This window comes from Bos taurus, chromosome 26, assembly GCF_002263795.3.
Source record: "Bos taurus isolate L1 Dominette 01449 registration number 42190680 breed Hereford chromosome 26, ARS-UCD2.0, whole genome shotgun sequence".
NCBI lineage: Eukaryota > Metazoa > Chordata > Mammalia > Artiodactyla > Bovidae > Bos > Bos taurus.
The window spans coordinates 11096567-11119781 of record NC_037353.1 but is presented as its reverse complement, the minus strand read 5'-3'; the positions used below and the strand labels follow the sequence as shown (position 1 = coordinate 11119781).

At 41.5% G+C, this 23215-nt stretch overlaps 1 protein-coding gene across 3 annotated transcripts in view; it reads left to right on the top strand.

Moving 5' to 3' along the window:
* The window catches only part of SLC16A12 (solute carrier family 16 member 12), a 103503-nt gene extending 86432 nt beyond the window's left edge, over positions 1–17071 (top strand). For 2 of the 3 annotated variants that reach the window (XM_024985891.2, XM_010819766.4), the window contains 5 exons: positions 2720–2823; positions 5520–5663; positions 7476–8055; positions 10521–10780; positions 14266–17071. In XM_024985891.2, coding sequence (XP_024841659.1) covers positions 2720–2823; positions 5520–5663; positions 7476–8055; positions 10521–10780; positions 14266–14528 — 1351 coding nt within the window. In that variant the 3' untranslated portion in view covers positions 14529–17071. The remainder of the gene's footprint in view (positions 1–2719; positions 2824–5519; positions 5664–7475; positions 8056–10520; positions 10781–14265) is intronic. The other variant, XM_024985894.2, reaches the window with a different exon arrangement.
* Positions 17072–23215: the final 6144 nt, after the last annotated feature.

The window sequence follows — 23215 nt, the reverse complement described above, 5'->3', positions numbered from 1 at the left end:
GTCCATGATCACTCAGTTGTAGGTATAACACACTTACCTTGTACTCGGTCTGAGCTTTACTGGACTCCCACACAAGAGTCTACTGGAGTTTTGTGCCCTGGAGCATCTCTAAGAACTGCAGACTGAAGAATCTGTGGCTCTTCTCTGCTCACACGCATGCTTCATTATCCCAGTGGACTTCACTTACAAACCCAACTTCAAAGATAAAATTATAAGGAATTTTAAGACAGTGACAGCTGAGTTAAACCAAGTTTTATGCCTCTAAGTGTCAGATTCTGTGCAATTGTATAGGTTGTAAACTGTAAAGCCAGATCTGCCTAACACTGCTGTCCTCATGCTTCCTCATTCTCTTCCCTCTTCTTTAACTTTCCCATCTACTCACCTTCACTTCCAACAGCAACTGGAGAGTCAGGGAGAATAAATAACAGGCTACTATGGCACCCCACTCCAGTACTCTTGCCTGGAAAATCCCATGGATGGAGGAGCCTGGTGGGCTGCAGTCCATGGGGTCACTAAGAGTTGGACATGACTGAGCAACTTCACTTTCACTTTTCACTTTCATGCATTGGAGAAGGAAATGGCAACCCACTCCAGTGTTCTTGCCTGGAGAATCCCAGGGATGGAGGAGCCTGGTGGGCTGCCGTCTATGGGGTCGCACAGAGTCAGACACGACTGAAGCGATGCAACAGCAGAAGCAGCAACAGGAGTTGTTGAAGCATAAGGAGCTGGAATGTAAGGCCTGTCCCAGGAGGCAGATACCCTTCTATCTCATCCCCAGCTGCAAGCCTGATTTCTTTCCCTGTATCTTAGAGCTCTAAAAGCTTCCTGGCCTGCATTAGACACCCTACTAATCTGTGTGAGGTTCCTTCTGAGTTGTACGATGGTATAAACTGTTGCTTCTGACTCACTTATGTCTTGTTTTTCCCAAGTAGTTTTCTGTTTTTCAACATAAAAAATTCTGTCTCTTTGTTTCTGTCTGTGTATACATACTCTCGTATATATGTATATGTACACACACATAAGTTTCTGTATAAGAAATATTCACTGTCAAATAATTCAAAGTGCAGAACAAAATAAAAAACATTTACAACATCACCATGCACATGTAATGGCTGGATACGTTTTGGTTTATATGCTTTGAGGCTTTTTTTGTTACATAAACTGTGTTTTTATAACAATAAGCCTTTTCTATGTGAACTATTTTGTAACTTACTTTGTTTCTTAACATTATATTATGACTTTATTTCCAAGTCAATAAATCAAATACCTAATAAATATTTCATTTTATTAATATGCTATAACTCCACAAGGGAGCTTCCCTCGTGGCTCAGATGGTAAAAGCATCTGCTTGCAATGTGGGAGACCTGGGTTCGATCCCTGGGTGGGGAAGATCCTCTGGAGAAGGAAATGGCAACCCACTCCAGTACTCTTGCCTGGAAAATTCCATGCATGGAGGAGCCTGGTGGGCTACAGTCCATGGGGTCACAAAGGGTCAGACCCGACTGAGTGACCTCACTTCCCAGAGGCCAGACATGGGACGTTATGTCTACTATGTCTAAGTTACTTAAGCAGTCCCTCAGTTCAGTTCAGTTCAGTGACTCAGTCATGTCTGACTCTTTGCAACCGCATGGACTGCAGCATGCCAGGCTTCCCTGTCCATCACCAACTCCCTGAGCTTGCTCAAACTCATGTCCATGAAGTTGGTGATGCCATCCAACCATCTCAACCTCAGTCGTCCCCTTCTCCTCTTGCCTTCAATATTTTCCAGCATCAGGGTCTTTTGCAGTGAGTCAGCTCTTCCCATCAGGTGGCCAAAGTATTAGAGTTTCAGCTTCAACATCAGTCCTTCCAATGAATATTCAGAACTGATTTCCTTTAGGATGGACTGGTTGGATCTCCTTGCAGTCCAAGGGACTCTCAAGAGTCTTCTCCAACACCACAGTTCAAAAGCATCAATCCTTCGGTGCTCAGCCATGTTTATGGTCCAGCTCTCACATCCATCCATGACTACTGGAAAAACCAGACTTGACTAGACACCTTTGTTGGCAAAGTAATGTCTGATTTTTAATACACTATTTAGGTTTGTCATAGCTTTTCTTCCAAGGAGCAAGCATCTTTTAACTTCAGTCCCGTATCATTTCAGCATCTTTTAATTTTAAACCAGTCCCTACTGGTGGACAAATAGGTTGGTGACAACATTTGGCTATTATAAATAGTTATCCACAATATATGTGTATCTTTTTTTTGTATTATTATTTTCTATTATTATTATCACCATTATCTGTTTATTAACTTTGGTTAAAACCTAGAAGTGAAATTGCTGGGTGATGTATAACTGTTTATTGTCAAATCATAACTTGTACAGCCATCTCTTAGAAGCTACAGATGTTAGTGAAACACTAAGCTGAGTAAGAACCCATGTGTTTGACCTGCCGTCTTTTCCACAAGACTTTTCCTACAGCAGTGATCTTCACATCTACTTGGCTTCACAGCCCCTGTAGTGAATGAACACTTGGTCTTATCCCTTAGAATGTCCAATGGTTAGCTTCTGATTTCCCACTTACAATGGACCAGCAATGTATCATTGAAAATCAGTCAAAATCAATTAAAACCCTTAGAGACTGGAACAGCTGATTGAACCAAAACTTGAAGCTCTTGTTCAAATCTATATTCATTGTGGTTTTTTTTTTTTGTATAAAATACTTGCACTTTTTTTCAGATGTATTTCAATTTTTTTTGTGGAGTTCCAGACATACTTCTCTCAGGATTATGCACAGACAGCCTGGATCCATTCCATTGTAGACTGTGTGACCATGCTCTGTGGTAAGTATCTCCAGGGATAGACAATTAGTGGCTCCCTTTGAACTGTACATAACAGTGACCTTCCACTGTCTTTGATGACCTGTTTTTCTGAGTAGAAGGGCTATGGTAAAAATTGACTAAAAGTATATAAAGGAAAAATATGATCCTGCCTTTAACCAAACTCAATCAGACATGGTGTTGGAATTCATGTTCTTGGTTGATGTCGGATGGACCAGGTCGTGAGTACAGTCGGTTGGATACTTACCATTGGTTCTTCTGTATCAAGTTAGGGAGCCAGGCATCACAGGACTCGTCCTGATTTTGGACGCAGCTAACTGTACACTGTACACTCTGTCTTGTTGCCCCCTTATTTTCCAGCCATGTAAACAGCCATTAAAAGGCACTGTGAGTCATTTCCATGCAGTCTCCTTAAATAAGTGCCAGTAACATGTACATCATGCCTCGAGTTTTGTTTTCACTCTCTTTCCTTCCCAGAGGGTTCAAAATTTGGCTCACTGATTCATTTTTCATGCATAAGTCTTCATTCTTAGAGAAGTATTGTGGAAAAATAGAATGTTGCAATCATAAGATAAGCGTATTCACAATGGCTATTGTATCCTTCCAGAACCACAGAGGTGCTATATATAATGTGTAGAGTGATCTCAAGATTCATGGAGTCTCTCATTCCATCTGTACAGTAAATTTTTAAAAATTTCCAACCAAAGTTACTACATGAGCGTCATAGAAATGTTATGAGATCGGGTCCAGTTGAAATCATCTATTTGCAGGCTTGACCCACTTAATCCTTTCATTTATTGACTCCTGAATATTTTTAAAAAACTGTGATCTCTTCAGGCCATATCTTGGTTGCAGAAGAAAATACTATATGGTTTAGTAATATAAATAACATCAGTATTCCATTCTAGGTTCTGATTCATATTTATTTTTAGAAAAGTGTACATAATCAGGAGCTGGTTGATTTGTTCTGATGTAGTTCCTTGGTTGGAAGGAATTTGAGTGCCATTCTAGGTTTCACAAGACCACTAAGTTGACACTACTGATAACACTGGAAGGTCAGAAGGGATCAGAAAATCGTAACTCGGGTTTTCTAGCCTATCTTTTTAATTTAAAACGGTAAGATGATCACTTGATTTTCAGGGTCAGATGAGTAGTCATTGTCTTTGTGTGAGCACACTTGTGCTCATGGCACTGAGAACTGCCATGTTTATCTTTCATGAAGGATGCAGGTGACTCATTTCTCCCACTGTTATCTTTTGGAGAATATTTATAATCCCCCAAAGAGGAATAAATGGCCTTCAGTGACCACTGTGGTTACAATGACCGTGTGAACCGTTGAGCTAAAGCAGGGTCACATTAGATGCAGTGTATTTAAATTCTATCCAAGGCCTTGAGTCCTCTTGTACACAATTACTGTATACCGTTTGCTCATTGGTTGAGTTCGGAGTATGGACAAGAGGCTGCAGAATCAAATCTGGGACATACTTGGGGCCATATCTGCACTATGATGGGCAGAGAAGTGAACATTTTTCATGGAGTCTCATATACATCTTGTCACTTTCCAACAGCCATCACAGCATCAGCCTGGAGAATTAAATATATTTTTAGGAGATTTGCTCATTCCTATTATCTAGAGGTTACATATGCATCCAGCTACTATTCTAACTAGATGGGATATTAGGCTGATGACTGATTCTATCATGTACATTTGAATCAAGCCCCAATTTTAACCTGATCTATATAAAAATTACACTCCACAGATACCCAGAGAACTGGCTGTTCTGATCTTGTTACCATGAGTACTGGTGTCTGCATGAATTGTTCTTTAGAAAGAAATTCACATGCTTCCTCCACCCATCTCCTCTGCCTGAAAGACCCAAGAAGCCAGAATAATAGGGTGAAATAATACTGTGCTCGGTGTCAGGTTCCCTGAGCTGAATATTTTTTAGTGATCTTGGGTATGTCATATTCCCCTGAACTTTAGTTTCTTTTTGGTCTCTTCCAGCTTTAATTATTATCCTATAAACCTGGAAGTTGGCATAATTCTGACACATTGTTAAACCATAGATAGAATGAGGCTAACTGAAATGTTATCGCATTTCCTAGATTTTCTGGGCTTTCATTTCTCATGCACAGGGTTTCCAAAAGCCCGGAAGCAGTGCCAGATTGTGAAGCGTGTCTATGATCTCTCTCCCTGGCCTTTTCTCGCATAACACTGCTGGCCATGCAGTGCTGCCCACTTTCTTCTCCACCATTTACCTGTCATGACTATCGTTAACTGTGTATGATCCACATTATGTGAAACATACAAGGCATATCACTGTGCAACCGCTGAGCTAAATCAGGGTCACACTAGATGCAGTGTGTTTACATTCTATCCAAGGCCTTTGTTTAAAGGAGCTGACTTGCTGTTTGAAAAGCAGCCCATTCTCCTGGGATTATGACCATTCTAAATGGAGAAATGGAATGAGCAGTCAAATGCTAGTCAGGAAACCTGATCCTGATTCTAGCCCTGCCACTTGTTCTCTGTGGGGCCATGGACAAGTCCTTTCCTCTCCCCTCGGTTTCTATCCATAGAATGAGTGGGGTGGGCTCAAGGATTTGAGGATGGAGGGTTATCTGCTCCACTGATGCACCACAGCCTTCACACAGCGCCCTCAAGGCCTCTATGTTGAACCTATTTATTATTGTTTTTGAAGCTCCACTTGGGAGTGTTGTCAGTAACCATTTTTCCTGTCAAGTGGGAATCATGCTGGGTGGCTTGCTTGCATCTACTGGTCTCATCCTGGGCTCATTTGCCACCAGCCTGAAGCATCTCTACCTCACTCTGGGAGTTCTTACAGGTAAGGGCACTTTTTACCACCCTTCTCATCCCACCCTATCCAGGGGTTATTAAGCCTTCCCACAGAGCAGTAATTCATAAAATATTCATATTGTTGGATGTATAATTTAGCTGAACGTCTGCCTACCAAACATTAAACAAAAGGGCTAGAAATTTAATGGACTGTCATACGTAATGAAACTGTGTCACCACTTTAATTCAGCCACGTGAGAACAGTGACTGCTGACTTTCCTTGGGCAACCATGTATGGCTGAGATCCTTCACTCAGAAGCAGAGCAACATTAGCCAGGGCAACATAAATTTTTAGCAATGATCATTCTCCCAACGTCTTTGCCAAGACATTGAAATACTATCTGTGGTTGACCTGAGTTGCCCTTACTTTTTAGTGAGTATCATTGTCCAATAAAGGGGGGTTTACAGTTAAAAAAAAAAAAAAAGCCTCTTGTGAATATTCTTACATCACACATTCTCTTTCAATGTTATGGAAATATATGTTAGAGAATGAAGTCCGTAGAAAGAGAAGCAACCGATGTGCATTCCATAAATCACACTTACAGGGACTGCAGAGGATCAAGATTGGTTGGAGGGACTAGCATGATTTGGCCAATAAAAGATATAATCTCACAGTGAGGTTATAAATCTAGCTCTGTCAGCTAAAAAGGTGTCTGTCCCCTGTCACCCAAAAGGCCTGACCACTAGGGTGTCCCATCCTCCCAGTTTACCAGAAACTGTCCTGGGTCTGGTGCTGAAGGCCTCACATGTGGGAAACCCCCGTCCAAGCAAACTGGGATTGTTGCTCACCCTGCTCCGAAGATGGAAATAGGAGGTGCAGGCAGTTCTCCTTTTCCTTCCTTGATGTTTAAATTCCAGGTTTAAAGCCTTTCTGATTTTCTTGACTTAAAAAAAATAGAACTGGAAAATCTTGAAGAGACTTTCTGCTGGAGGTATTTTCAGGTTGCTCTATGTACATGCTATGTTCATGGATAAAATGAGCATGTTTCTTAATATTTGAAAGTACTCTGGAACTTTCACAGGATTACATATGCTATTTAAACACAAATTCCAAAGTGGTCCAGATAATCAGGGTTGTGTCTTCACGTGCAGTGAAGAGTTGAAGTAATTCTCTGGATAATTTAAGTATTATTAATAATGTAAGTATTGTCAATAATTTAACACTACTTAAATTACCCAGAGATCATTTAATTTACTAAAGTTAACTTTAATTTATTTAAAAAAGAATCATTGTGGTGAGAATACATTTCTCAGGTCAGTGTTACCCTGATTTTCTAGTTAATTCAAATTTAACTTGTATAATAGTTTTTAAAGTCTTCATTTTATTTTGCTTAAGTCATAGTCCCTTAAAGCTTTTCTTCCCAAGAAGAAAGTCATACAGATGCTATACTTTCCAAATTGTGGATGGCTGGTGAGGGGAGACTCATTTTCAGCTTGATGTAGAAAGCAATTTTAAAGGGATTTACCTGAGGTTCAGATCCTCTTAAATGCCAGTAGTGTGATTCTGAGAGATGTTCTTTCAGTGGCTACTCATGACATGCCATTAGACTCATAGACTTCTCTCTATCAATAGTATGATTCTGAGAGACGTTCTTTCAGTGGCTATTCATGACATGCCATTAGACTCATAGACTTCTCTTTATCAATAGTATGATTCTGAGAGACGTTCTTTCAGTGGCTATTCATGACATGCCATTAGACTCATAGACTTCTCTCTATCAATAGTATGATTCTGAGAGACGTTCTTTCAGTGGCTATTCATGACATGCCATTAGACTCATAGACTTCTCTTTATCACCAGGTCTTGGATTTGCACTTTGTTATTCTCCAGCTATTGCCATGGTTGGCAAGTATTTCAGCAGACGGAAAGCCCTTGCTTATGGGATCTCCCTGTCAGGAAGTGGCATTGGCATCTTCATCCTGGCTCCTGTGGTTCAGCTCCTCATTGAACAGTTTTCCTGGAGGGGAGCATTACTCATCCTTGGGGGCTTCGTTTTGAATCTCTGTGTCTGCGGTGCCTTGATGCGGCCAATCACTCTTAAAGAGGACCAAACCACTCCAGAGCAGAACCATGTCTGCAGAACTCAGACACAAGACTTTAAGCAGGCGTCTCCCTGTTCGACTTGGACTAAAGAATGGGTGCAGACCTGCCTCTGTGGCTCTTTGCAGCAGGAATACAGTTTTTTACTGATGTCGGACTTCGTTGTGTTGGCCGTCTCTGTTCTGTTTATGGCTTATGGCTGTAGTCCTCTGTTTGTGTACTTCGTGCCTTATGCGTTGAGTGTCGGAGTGACTCATCAGCAAGCTGCTTTTCTTATGTCTATTCTTGGGGTGATTGACATTATTGGCAATATCACGTTCGGATGGCTAACTGACAGAAGGTAAAAACCTGTGAAACCACCGCTGGTTCCCCACAAGGAACTTTAAGCTTTGAGTTTCCTTTCATCACCTTGGGCTTCCCTGATGGCTTAGCTGGTAAAGAATCTACCTGCAACGTGGGAGACCCAGGTTCAATCCCTGGGTTGGGAGGATCCCCTGGAGAAGGGAATGGCTACTCACTCCAGTATTCTGGCCTGGAGAATTCTAGTCCATGGGGTTGCAAAGAGTCAGACATGACTGAATGACTTTAACTTCACTTTCATCACCTTACCCTCTAGAATACCTAAGTCTAAATAATGTTAACAGGTTTTCAATATCTGAAGGCAACTCCCATGTTGGTTCTTCTAGTCAGGCGTCAGCAAACTTTTTGTACAGGGATAGACATTAAACAGATCAAGTCTCATTGACTTTGTAGGTCATATGATCCCAACCACCGAACTTTACTGTTGTAGCACAAAAGTAACCATAGACAATATGTGACCAAAAGAGAGTGGCCATATTCCAATAAGACTTTATTTAAGGACACTAAAATTTTAGTTTCTCATACAGTTTTTGCATGTCACAACATTTTATTGTTCTTTTGATTTTTTCCAATCATTCAGAAATGGGAAAACCATTCTAAGTCCAAAAAACAAGTGGTGGGCCAGATTTGGCCATATTTGCTGACACCTGATCTAGATCATTTAGAATGATGAGTATGTCTAAATGGCAGAAGCAAAGGATAGTTACAAGTTCTGGTAACAAATTTAATTCCAGTCTAAGTCAGGTCAGTCCTCCAGTAAAACAACTTCTGACTGGTCACTGTGGTTTTAGTGTCTTTTGAACCACCCCAGAGACTGGCTGGCAACAGACAGAGGAATAGACTCCAGTCTAGGTAGGAGGACCAGGTCAATAATAACACATTATCTGTAGCACCACATATTTATGTTTGACAGTGCAAGTAGCAAATCGTTTCATTATAATTTTAGACTTAGAAACCAGTATTTTAAGAAATCTAAGCAGTTTCTTCAGCTAATGCTAATCTAGATTGAAGAGAGCAAACTATTCATATTCTCCTAAATGACAGACTTTTCACACTTGAGCTATGAGCTGGGAGAGCTATCATCATGTGGCTTCTTAGCTGTTATGTCTTTGGGAAGTAATCAGGATCCAACTGCCATTCACTGGTATCATGAATACAATATTTAGGATTAAATATAAAAGCCACAGTTTTAATAGCTAAGGAATGTGGGGAAGAGAAAAGGGTATCTTTCTTTACAATCAAATAACCCAACCAGAAGCAGTCTGATACAGATCTGAAAGAGGGATTTCTAGTCTAAGATATAAAAGACCCAAGTTCTTGTCCTGGCTCTGCCCCATATTATCCTTGAGACTTAGAGAAAATCACCCAACTCTCAGATCCTCACGGGTCTTCATCTGTAAAATGGACCAGTTCAATATTTGCCTAAGGACTTTATAGCATTTTGTGAGGCTCAAATGAGATTACAAGCAGAAAAGCATAAATTGCTTTTATTACATAATTTATAAAGTGTAAATTGCTGATGCTGATATAATACAGAGTCTTTGTAATAATTGATATCATAGATGGGTTTGGATCTACAAAGGGAAAATATTCATGGATGTACCACTGGGGAGATCTTGAAATAAGACTTAGTCCTAATGCATGACCATCATGCTGCTGCTGCTACTGCTAAGTCGCTTCAGTCTGTCCGACTCTGTGCGACCCCACAGATGGCAGCCCACTAGGCTCCCTGTCCCTGGGATTCTCCAGGCAAGAATACTGGAGTGGGTTGCCATTTCCTTCTCCAATGCATGAAAGTGAAAAGTGAAAGTGAAGTCGCTCAGTCGTACCCGACTCTTAGCGACCCCGTGGACTGACGGCTACCAAGCTCCTCCATCCATGCGTGGGATTTTCCAGGCAGGAGTACTGGAGTGGGGTGCCATTGCCTTCCATCATAATCTCTGGCAAATCATTTTCATTTCTTCATGTTATGGCTTCCTCTTTGTATAACCCCTTGGGTTACTGAACATATATGAAGAGCTGGAGACTAGTGGATGACATATGTGAAAGCATCTAATATGGTAGACTTATAGAAAATATTAGTCTCCTGACACTCTATGTGTTATTTCACAAATTTCCTTGATTAACTCTGAGATAGACAACATCTTGTTTGATAGCTAAAGGAATTGAGGTTAGAGTTAGGCAGTTAGTAGATGGGAGAACTGGATTCAAACGTCTTATCTTTCTAATCTTAGTGCATGGGTTATTTTCTACCATAATGCTTCCTGGGAAGATAACATTCTTGCATTTGCATATACCAAAAGAAAGATAGGAAGACAAGGTAGAAAGCACACAATGGGGAGGCCATCTCTATAAATGAAGTGCTTACTGCTACATGGCCAGGATTCTAGAGCTCTTTGATAGAAGCTGTGTATCCTGCACTCATTCTTGGTCTCAAATCCACAGGTGTCTGAAGAACTACCAGTACGTTTGCTACCTCTTTGCCATCGGACTGGATGGGCTGTGCTATCTCTGCCTCCCAATGCTTCAAAGCCTTCCCCTGCTCGTGCCTTTCGCTTGTACTTTTGGCTACTTCGATGGTGCCTACGTGACTCTAATCCCAGTAGTGACCGCAGAAATTGTGGGGACCACCTCTCTGTCATCAGCGCTCGGCGTGGTATACTTCTTGCATGCAGTGCCGTACTTGGTGAGCCCACCCATCGCAGGTAAGTTTCCAGAGGAAACCCCCTCCCCGCACCCCAGTCACCTCTTCTCTTCGTCATATTGATGTAAAAACAGTGAACTCACACAACATACTATGAGAAGTGAAAGTAAGTTGGGAAGAATGAAAGAGAAAGGAATGGCCGAGCCACCAAAATACCATGGTCTCACCTACATCCTTGTTCTATAATCTTCTTCCAACTAATGGAGGACCTTAGTGTACTTGGGGAAAAAAAGTCCCAAATTAGGATCTTGATTCTGTTCCACACAAATGATGGGAGCAATGGAATGAAACAGCTGTTCAGATTTAAATATAAGTTGGGCACATTCAGAGGGAAGGTTGGCGGCCATAGAGGTAGAATGATGAGGTAGGTGGTGAGCTGAAATATTAATGTACAGGTGTCATAGTGGAGTGTCTCCAGTGCCCACTAAAGGAGGTGGGGCCCTATATATGTCAGAGAATATGGGTCTCTAAAGTATTACAGCTTTTGTGCAAAGGATGTGTTTTAGAAAGATGATCTAGTACTTTAGTGGAGAAGCAGAATTTCTTTCTGATAGTTCAGGAGCCGTCTGATAAAGGCCTGAACTATGGCTTCTGTAGCAGAAATGAGAATGAACTCTGGGGTCAAAGGAGGAAATGTTGGGGGGGTGGAATCAGCTGATTTTAGCACGTGGGGATATGAAGGAGGGAAACAACTCCAATATATCAGGAGATGATGGCACACTTGAAAGAAATAAGGAAGCTGAAGAGAGTAGCTTTGCCAGAAAATAATAAATGTAATGTTTAGACATACTCAGATATCTGAAATACCCAATAAGGTATTTAAGGATGAAATCCGAGCATTAGAGGGAGGCCAGATTTGGATACACAGGTTTGGGACTCAAGATAAAGCATCTAGAATGTTTTGTAAAATGATAACAGACATTAAAAACATGATTAAGTAATTCCACAAATATTCATTGAGTGTATTAAATAATTCAAGAAATACGTATTGCATGCCTTAAACAAGTAATTCATCAGATGTTTATTGCTGGTACATCAGCACTGTGTCTGGTGCTGTTGGTGTAGCAGCAAACAGGTAAGAACCCATTCCGTCTTCTTGGGGTGTGTAGTCTAGACCAGCGTCTCTCAGAATGAGGTCTTAAGATCACTGCAACAGAATCCCCTGGGACCCTTGTGAGACTGCAGATTCCATGACCCTCCACCCGTGATTTGGATCTTTGGGGGTGAGTTCCAGGAACCTACATTCTCAGGCAGTTTTCTTGTGATGCTCCCGTACACTAAAGAATGAGAATGATTGGTCCAGATTATTACCTGCCTAGATTAAAACTGAGAGTGAAGAAGGTCTCTGAAGACAGGCAAAAGAGAAATGAAGTAAACATTTGCCTAGAAGGAAAGAAGGGGATATTTTGAAGAAGGCAGGATTTCTGCCTTAGCAACTGTTGTAAATAGACAACAGTTCAAGTTATTTCCAAACCCAGCAATTGCTAAAGTGTCAAACCAGGGAAAATTGTGACTGCTTGATGGCTACGGATAAAATTCCTGGTCAGTTTAAACTCCATGATATAGAAGGATATGTTTAGTGCTTCAGTTTTAGAAAATACCCCCAATATGTTCTCACATCCTCCCTCCATAGACAGTTTTTGTATTTACCAACCTTTAGGAACGCTGTGATTCTGTTAAACAGTCATGGAACATAAATGAGGATTCCTGGATCCTTTTGTCAAACCATGGCCTTCATTTGGCATCAGTTCAGTTCAGTTGCTCAGTCGTGTCCAACTCTTTGTGACCCCATGGACTGCAGCATGCCAGGCTTCCCTGTCCATCACCAACTCCTGGAGTTTACTCAAACTCATGTCCATTGCGTCAGTAATGCCATCCAACCATCTGTTGTCTGTCATCCCCTTCTCCTCCTGCCTTCAATCTTTCCCAGCATCAGGGTCTTTTCCAATGAGTCGGTGCATCAGGTGGCTAAAGTATTGGAGTTTCAGCTCCAGCATCAGTCCTTCCAATGAATATTCAGGACTGATTTCCTTTAGGATTGACTGATTGGATCTCCTTGCAGTCCAAGGGACTCACAAGAGTCTTCTCCAGCATTTGGCATATCAGACATTATACTCATTGCTAGGTATTAGAGGATTAGTGTGTGAGTTCCTGTTGTAATACTTCTCTTATTTAGTGACTTTTAAGATGACAGTTCTTTACTCAGTCTCTTGTTTGCTGCTAAAGAAATGTACAAGTAAATCACATAACTAAAATATTTGAGAGTAACAGTTTGGATTGTAGGCTTCCCTCATAGCTCAGTTGGTAAAGAATCCACGTGCAATGCAGGAGACCCCGGTTCAATTCCTGGGTCAGGAAGATCCACTGGAGAAGGGATAGGCTATCCACTCCAGTATTCTTGGGCTTCCTTTGTGGCTCAGCTGGTAAAGAATGCGCCTGCAATGTGGGAGACCTGGGTTTAGTCCCTGGGTTGGGAAGATGCCCTGGAGAAGGGAAGGTTACCCACTCCATTATTCTGGCCTGGAGAATTCCATGGACTGTATAGTCCATGGGGTCACAAGAGTTGGACATGACTGAGCAACCTTCATTTTCACTTTGGATTGTAGGAAACTTTATGGGGCTTCTAATAATTTTTGCCTGCCATTTTTGACTAATTGTTGAAGTAGACGAGAGCAGAAGTCATATACTTCTGTGGTGGATTTTCTTGGCACATAAGTAAAGTTTGGAGGAACTTTAAAAACCTTTTTAATTACAAAATAATTTCCTGCCAATGTCTAATTTTACCCCATTGAGTCCCTGATTATTGGGACTTACATTTTGCATATCATATACTCTGGTTCTCCTCAAAATTTAGAGCGGGAGTCGATATTGTGGTTAATTTGTTGCAACAACAGGTAAATTTTAAAAAACTGTGATTACAGAATTACGCTTCCTGAAATCTGCATTTGAAACTTTAACATGGCCCAACGATCTGATTTTCAAACTGGATAGGGTAAAATGTCTGGATCTAATAGGAAATTTGGATTCTGCTTTATCTAGGAGCGTGTTCAGTTACTCAAGATAGACAGTATATGAGTGTTGGGAACATGACTACTAGGGTTCTGTACAATTATATTCTCTTCACACTCTAGGTAGAGATCATCCTAAGCTCTGTAATTTGAATGATGTTTTTATCTTTTCTACCATATTTCATGGAATTAATAATAACTAATATTTATTGTGTATTAAGAATAATATTATTCTTAGTATAGAATGTGGTACTTCCAAACACTTTACATAATAACAACAATCTGTTTTAGAAGTTCTCTAGAAAATAGAATGCATTTTTCAGTTGTTGCAAAATGCTTTTAGATCTATTTTTTGTGTCAAAATGATAGTGGTGGTGCTAGCAATCTATTGTTATTATCCTCACAAATTATTAGACTTGAGGGAGTAAATAGTCAAATTTTCACCTCAACAATATCATTTTGCTGTTGCTTGTTACAGGCTGGCTCGTAGATACGACTGGCAGCTACACTGCAGCATTCCTTCTCTGTGGATTCTCAATGATATTTAGTTCTTTGTTGCTTGGCTTTGCTAGAGTTGTAAAGAAGATGAAAAGAACCCAGCTGCGGTTCCTTGCCAAAGAATCAGATCCCAAGCTGCAGCTATGGACCAATGGCTCGGTGGCTTATTCTGTAGCAAGAGAATTAGATCAGAGAGATGGGGAATCTGTGGCTCTAGCAATGCTTGGTTCCAGCCCCACATGACCAGTGGCCTTGAGCCTAGGAATCTTCAGGGCTGAGAGAGGTGGGACACCGGATTGTATATGTTTCTGAAGGACTTTATTTTGGCAGAAGCATTGCCTTCCAAGGAAATTTATTGTTTTATTAATATGTTTGTAGCGGGGTGGAAAATAGCAAATAACAAAGCAAACTGGACTGGCTGAGAGTTTCCCTATTTGGGATTCACAATTGAACTCAAAGAGCATCACACCAAGGAGAATGTTAGGACACAACTGACATAATTTCCTGAAAACAGGAGAAATTTCAATGAATGACTAAAGCAGATAACACTGGAACAGCTTTGTTTCAAACTCTCTGTCCCTCCACCTTCCTTCTTCAGTTAGAAGGTAAGCCAGAAGCATTGACATGTGGTTTCTTTATGCTGTTTGGAAAAGGGGGCATCCCATTTTAATCACTGCTGTTTGAAGAATCTATTGCTTAAGCATTCTGTTTCATATCCTAATGAGAAGCTCCACTAGGAAGAAGGCTTAGCATCCTCACCCTCCACCACCACTGAAAGCTCATTTCCTCCGGCCAGGTGCTCGCCTCTGTTGCTATCACATATGATACTTTAAATTGATAGAACACACAAAGTCACATGGGTGATTCCTAAATCTTACCAGAAATGTTGACACTAACATTTCCCTTTTTTTCTTCAGAAATAAAGCACTTATTTTAACCGTAGACTTTCCTGTTAGGAATGGGAAAATGTTGGCAGCATTCCAGCTGGGCAGGAATTGAATTCTTGAATCAGCAGGTCTCTGGTGAGAGTTTTCATTTCAGATCAGACATTTAACTTCATCATTATCCAAAACAGGGTGAGAGTTTTGCCTGAAAAATATTATTCTAGAGATGTTCTGAAAGTGAGATTCCTTTCTCCCTGTGTCAATTATTGTTCCAGCGTCCACTGCTCCTCATCTCTTTATAGATAACCATTAGCAACTTGGTGATCCTTCTCAGCTGAATGAGAAGGCTTTGGGAGTTAACCTCAGCACTATGGCCCTCTCACGAATTATAGCTTTGGTCAGGAGAGAGGAAGGACAAAGTTAAGAAGGCTAGTGGTGTGTTGTTTTATAGTTCATAGAACTCTTTCACACACCTTAAGTCACTGGATTAGAAGAGTTCTCTCATTTCCCAGTACCCTATCTCCGTATGGTTTGGGTCTTCAGATTGAAGTGGGGAGGGCATGGGGAGATAAGAGAGAGGTCAGACCCCCAGCCTGTCCCTAACCATTTTAAGTCCTCTGAACTATAATCCTGAATCCAAATCATGCTGCACTTGTAAATAGGGGCAAGTTATACATTTGAAAGGAGATTTTAATTAATTAAAAAATTTAAATCTGGGGACTTCCCTGGAGGTGCAGTGGTTAAGACTCCACACTTCCAATTCAGGGGCCTCAGGTTTGATGCCTGGTTGGGGAACTAAGATCCCACGTGCTGAGCCCCATGGCCAAAAAAAAAAAATTAAGTCTTGAACCTCAAGGAAATATTTTGACCCTGAAGGTCATTCAATCCACTGTCTCCAGAGAGGTCTCACAAATGCCTGGACACAGGTACTGAAAGCAAAAACACAGCCATGAGGGGCACCCAGGTTGACTAAGTATATTCAGCATGAGTCTTTGCCTATAACTGGATTATTTTAAAAATTACATATTAATACAGTGCTTTCAGAATGAAATGCTGACTTGATTTGATAGCAGAAAGCTGGTATCTCATAAATGTTTTCCAAAGAGAAATTTGAATGTTTCCTGTTATTTTTATACTTAGTTTGAAGATTTAGTTGTGAAACCACTTTCTTTGTCATTTGCCATTTAAAAGCAATGTTTGGAAAATATCTGTAAACAGTCAAAGTTAAAATGAAGTTGTATGTGTTTGGAATAACACTTTATATTAAATGTTATTTCTTAAATCTTCAAACCTAAAGATTGTTTGAAATATGAAGAGTTATAAATATTCTTATACATGTTTTTTCCTATGATGGTCACAATAATATTATGTTTATCTTGTTCTGCAATGTAATTTCTCTAAAGTATTATAAATATTCATGAAAAATGAGCATAGAGATCAGAGCTTTTAAAAATTTGTATAAAATATTTGGGATATTCTGATTTTATACAGGCATACATTTGTATTTTATTTTTCTTTTTGGAGCAGCATTTTTATAAAACCAGTAAGGAAAATGTAGATTTTAGAGGTTACCATTGTCATCTATACAAAATTTTACTGTCACGTTCCATGTGCCTATACTGTTTATTTTAAAATGGAGAGATTCATGAGAATGATGTGTTTGTTTTGTGGAATCAAGAACAAAATTGTGGTGGGATGATTTTACATCTTAAATATTTCTTTATATCACTGCAAGTTCTACTTTGAAATTGAGTTAAAAAAAGCAAAAGAAATATGTAACTTCTGCAGATACACTGTACCATTTGACTTTTTTTTTTTTCAGATTGTGACTTCACTAATAGATCACATATTTATGATAATATTTTCTTATTTCAAAAGCATAATAAAATGAGTTTATAGTCATGTTTGGAAAACATTTTTCCCCTGCACGAGGGGTTTGAATTGGATTATGAGTGGGTCTATCTGGGGTCAAGCCAAGATGTCACTGGCATATAAAGATGTTGTAAGTAATCAAATAATTTACAAAAGCCAAAACCGTTTATTGAGTACTTCAGTGTGTTAGCTGCCGTGTTAAGCGCTTCCTATGCAATGTCTTACTTAATCCCCATAATAACCTATCTTTTCACCCTTTCATGAACATGGAAACTGAGGCATCAGGTCCCATGACTTCTGACTCAGTAGTCACTGCACCATTTGGAAATAAGCCCTTCCTTGGGCAGATAAAATCCTTTAGATTATGCTTCAGTCTTCCAATGAGTATAGATGAGAAGACCCTGGACTGGAAATTTCCAAGACTTCCTAAGAGCCTGGTTCTATTAAGACCACTACTTCAGGCTTAGTGGTTTAATTTGCTGTCTGTTGATCCAGACTCCTCTTTGGGAGCGTTTGCGTGTGGGGGCACATGGAAAAGGTTGGGGAGCACGCTGTGCATAACCAAAGTCATGCTTACTCAGCCAGGCAGTGTGTTCCTTCTGAAACCCCATTGCCCCGTGATGATGAAGATGGTGATATCTATTTGGCACTCACCTTTCTGGGCCAAATAGATCTAACGCAGAAACTGCTCATTGATGTGAAATAGTGTGAATTCAAGATAAATACCCGAGTTTCTCTTCTTATACTTCAAAGCTGTGAGTCTTTTTTAACCTGTTGCCAGAGCAGCTCCCAGTAAGAGATAACTGGGGTTTTGTCCCATTAGCACAGAGAAACATTTGGTGGGAGAAGTGAGGAAAATAATAAATAATGACATAAAAGGAAACATTTAGATCATTTTACTAATAATGAAACTTTCCAAACATAGACAAAGCCAGAAAGAAAAGTACAATGTACTTGAAGTACCCATTGTCCCAGCATCTACAGTTCTTTACGTCTTTGCCTCCACTCCTGATGAAGCCATTTGAGATGTTGACAGGACATGTCTTCCTTCAGTTGTCAAGGAATAACTAAATTTGGCAAGAACAATTTATTCATGCTAGTCGAGGGTATGGGTGGTCAGTGTCACATATTAAAGGGCCACATCATTACCTACAAGGCTGATGGGGACCCCTTGCTGTGGACTTCCTTCAGGTGTCTGAATTGCAGGCTAAAACTCTTCCTTTCCTAGCCCCCATGTGATCTAGCTACCTGAAGCTTGTGTCCTATATGCTAAGTCTCTGCAGTCATGTCTGACTCTTAGCAACACTATGGGCTGTAGCCCGTCAGGCTCCTCTGTCCATGGGATCCTCCAGGCAAGAGTACTGGAGTGGGTAGCCATGCCCTCCTCCAGGGGATCTTCACTACCCAGGGACGGAATCTGAATCTCCTACATCTCCTGCATTGGCAGGCGGTTCTTTACCACTAGCACCACCAAGCTTAAGGAAGTGTCAAATAAGTGAAAAGTGCTTCAATTCTGGAAAAGAGTGATCACTTTTAACTTGCGTCTGCCTGCAATGTGGGAGACCTGGGTCAGGAAGATCCCATGGAGAAGGAAATGGCAACCCACTCCAGTAATCTTGCCTGGAGAATCCCATGGACGGAGGAGCCTGGTGGGCTGCAGTCCACAGGGTCGCAAAGAGTTGGACATGACTGAGCGACTTCACTCACTCACTCACTCATTACTGTTAATTATTTAAGTGTCAGAGGCCTCTCTGAGGGATCCAGGCTCTAAGATTGGTCTAAAATTAAATACAAACACTTTTATACTTTCCTTAAAAATGTTTTTTGGCCACATGGTGAGGCTTGAAGGTTCCACAACCAGGGATTGAAGCCAGGCACTTGTAAAGCATGGAGTCCTAACTACTGGACTGCCAGGGAATTCCCTATTTTTGAGGAGTTAGTGTATGTTCCACTGAAGATTTGCATTGACATTCAGTTCAATTCAGTTCAGTCACTCAGTTGTTTCCGACTCTGTGTGACCCAATGGACTGTAGCATGCCAGCAATCACCAACTCCCAGAGCTTGCTCTAACTCATGGCCATCAAGTCGGTGATGCCATCCAAACATATTTTCTTCTGTTGTCCCCTTCTCCTCCCACCTTCAATCTTTCCCAGCATCGGGGTCTTTTCCAATGAGTCAGTTCTTCGCACCAGGTGGCCAAAGTATTGGAGTTTCAGCTTCAGCATCAGTCCTTCCAATGAATATTCAGGACTGATTTCCTTTAGGATGGACTGGTTGGATCTCCTTGCAGTCCAAGGGACTCTCACAAGTCTTCTCCAGCATCACAGTTCAAAAGCATCAATTCTTTGGTGCTCAGCTTCCTTAATAGTCCAACTCTCACATCCATAACTGACTACTAGAAAAACCATCGCTTTGATTAGTTGGACCTTTGTTGGCAAAGTAATGCATTGAAAATGCATTGACATTAAAAGGCATTAAAATTAGCATTTTAAAGTGCAGCCCCTTTAAAGTTTTCCCATAAAACCGTTACTCCTGTGATGGCAGGTTAGGTCTTTTCCTCCTGGCACTTGAAATGATGGATGGGTTGGTGGTCCCGACCCTAGGAAAAGTGAAGACATATTCTCAGTCCCTGTTTTTTCAACAGGGACCTAAGCAGAGTCTGAATGTGTATCAGGTGGGAACACCGAGGGGGGAGAATTTGGACATCTGACTCAAAAGTTTCTAAAGGTCAAACAGGGAGGGGGAAAGCCTTTTTTTTTTTCTTTAATTTTTTGGCCACACCACATGGCATGTAGTATCTTTGTTCCCCAACCAGGGGTCGAATACACCCCTCCCCTGCCTTAGAAGCATGGTATCTTAACCACTAGACTGCCAGGGAAGTCCCAGGGCAAGCCTGTTTCAGAATCACTGACGTTACACACTGGAATATGGCCCATGATGTCCTGCGTGGTGAGCTTCTGCTTCACTTCCAAACCTCCTGTTGGGCTACACTGTTCTCACCACACTGCAGTGCCCTGTTCTGTTTCCAAAGTCGTTTTGCATATGTCATCCCTCAAGATACTCACTTCTCACCCTTTGGGCTTCAATATAAATGTCACTTCACTACCCTGAACTGTTGCCTCCATCTAAATTACTTAATGGGCTTCCCAGGTGATGCAGTGGTAAAGAATTTGCCTGCCACTGCAGGAGACACAAGAGACGTGGGTTCAATCACAGTGCCTGAAGAGTCCCTAGAGTAGGAAATGGCAACCCACTCCAGTATTCTTGCCTGGAGAATCCCATGGGCAAAGGAGCCTAGTGGTCTACAGTCCATGGGGTCCCAAAAGTGTTGGACACGACTGAGCACACAGGCACACAAATTGCCTATCACACTATCACCACCCACACGACACGTTCTCATAGCACCCTGCTCTTTCCCACCAGAGAACATATTTTAATTATAATTCCATATTCATTTGTGTGTTTATTTTTAAATGTCACCTCTACAAAATCACAAGCTTTCTGGGGTTAGAGATCATACTGACTGACTTGCCGGAGTCCAGTGCCTAATCCATAGTCACTCAGTAAATACTTGGTGAATGAATGAGTAAAAACAACCAATGGACAAACAAAAAAGAACAAAGGAAGCAGCTACTAAAGAGAATTATAATGCAGCAAGGGTGGGGCTAAAGAAGGTCAGGTTTGCTTGAAGTTTCGCACTCAGAATGCACAGGATATGTTGACAGTGCGAGTGTTAGTAGCTCAGTGGTGTCCTACTCTTTGCAACCCCATGGACTGTAGCCTACCAGGCTTCTCTGTCTGTGGGATTCTCCAGGCAAAAATACTGGAGTGGGTTGCCATTCCCTTCTCCAGGGTATCTTCCTGACCCAGGGATCAAACCTGGATCTCCCACACTGCAGCAAAATTCTTTACCATCAGAGCCACCAGGGAAGCCCCAAGGTAGGATATGTTGGATGTTCCCAATTCAGTGGGCCGAAATAGGACACCTGATGAGAAGTGTCCTATATAAGAAGCAGGACTTCCAGAGCATTGAGTATCATGGGGCAGGTTTGGGAAAGGGAATAAAAGTGGCAAAGAGAAGAGCTGGTAGAAATACACTAAATAAAACTTAGATTGAGGCCTGAATGTAAAAATGATACGACTATGTTGAACTGCTGCTGCTGCGAAGTCGCTTCAGTCATTTCCGACTCTGTGTGACCCCATAGATGGCAGCCCACCGGGTTCCTCTGTCCATGGGATTCTCCAGGCAAGAGTACCAGAGTGGGGTGCCATTGCCTTCTCCAATGTTGAACTGAGACTAGTTTAATTAAATAACTGTGTTGTGCTTAAATTAGGCCCAGGGCCAGGCCCAGGCATGGAGCACTGCCCATGCAAGGAAACCCTAGAAAGTTGGGAAAAAGTGGAGCACATGTGCCTCAAGTGTGAAAAGCTGGGGTTTCAGTTACAGGGACCAAACAAGCTGCTTTTACTTGACACGAAAACCTTGCACCAGGATTCAGCCAGTAGCAGAAGTTCCCCGCTAGAGTCAACCTGCTCTAATGGCTGGCTTCTAACTCACCGGGTGTGACTGAAAATCAGATGGCATGCTGACAAACTCTTTAAAGAGTTGGTGAGAGGAGTTAATCAACCACAACTATTTATTAAGCGCCTCCTTGGAATCAGGCACCATGTTATATATAGCGGGGAATTCAAAACACACGTACTGCCCTGTCCAGTGGTCTCAGGTGTACTGACTAATCGGTAAATTGAAACGAACACAGGTGAGAATGATCACAAGAGGTTTTCAATGCTGACCTGGGGCTAAGGGCACTGCACACGCTGGAGGTTAGGAGAGGAAGAATTCATGAAGGGCCAAATTTTGAGATGATTCTGAGGAACTCTGGTATGGAACTGAGTGGGTTGGAAACAGCCTGTTCTGTTTTCAGGGGAAGAAGCTGGGGAGTAAGGGGAAAGGATGTGGGGAAGCTGCTTTATGCAGCTACCTGGGGCTCTAGTTGATTCCTAGAAGTGAAAGTAGCTCAGTCGTGTCCTACTCTTTGTGACCTGGAATTCTCCAGGCCAGAATACTGGAGTGGGTAGCCTTTTCTCTCTCAGGGATCAAACCCAGGTCTCCTGAATTGCAGGGGGATTCTTTACCAGCTGAGCCACAAGGGAAGCCAATTCCTGAGGCCAATGCAAAACCATGCATAAGCTGACAGTAATAAAAACCTTGATGAGGGGATCCACAGAGGTGTCTGGAACTTTGGGGACTGCTGGGATTTGGGGTTGCATTTGCTGTCTACAAATTAAAACCTTCCTGGTGGCTCAGATAGTAAAGAATCTGCCTGCAATGCGGGAGACCCAGGTTCAATCCCTGGGTTCAGGAAGATCCCCTGGAGAAGGGAATGGCTACCTACTCCAGTATTGCTTGGAGAATCGGATGGACAGAGGAGCCTGGCAGGCTACAGTCCATGGGGTCACAAAGAGTCTGACAGGACTGAGTGACTAACACTTTCACGTTCACTTCACAAATTAAAAAGATGTTCAGAGCATGGGGTTATACTTTAATAATTACTTCTCAACCCTAAAAAGGAATACTTTGTATGTTTTTTTCTTCTTAAGGGGTCCAGAGGTTCAAGAAGGTTTTTTTGGTGGTTTTTATTTTGAAATAACTATAATACCTGTTATGCAGCACTGCACTGCCATCTGCTGGAATTATTGAGACCACGTCCCTAAAGTTGGTGGTGCCTCCAATTATAGCTTAACTGGACAAGACCAGGCTTAGAACAAATATTAAAATTTGTTATTTCCTTCTCTTCCCTCCCTCATTTCCTACTTGCGACCCATTCCACATTTATCCTCTTCCTCTTGCAAGTATCAATACAAATATAGGGATAAAGGTGCTGTGTTGTATTTTTCTGTATATATTCTTATTTCCTAGGTCACTTCTCTATTTAGCATATCAAAGTTAAAATAAGTGATGATTGTAATTGACCTAACGAGGGATTGTTATGTTCAGTTGCCCAGTCATGTCAGACTCTGCAACCTCATGGACTGCAGCGTGCCATAGGCAAAATTTAATGTGAAAAAGTGTTTGAGCCCTTTGTGGACTTTTTTGGGAATTCAGGTTGCTGTCCTGGTTCCCATTTTTGGTCCCCTACTATTGTGTTAATTGGTTTGATGTGAGTTGATAAA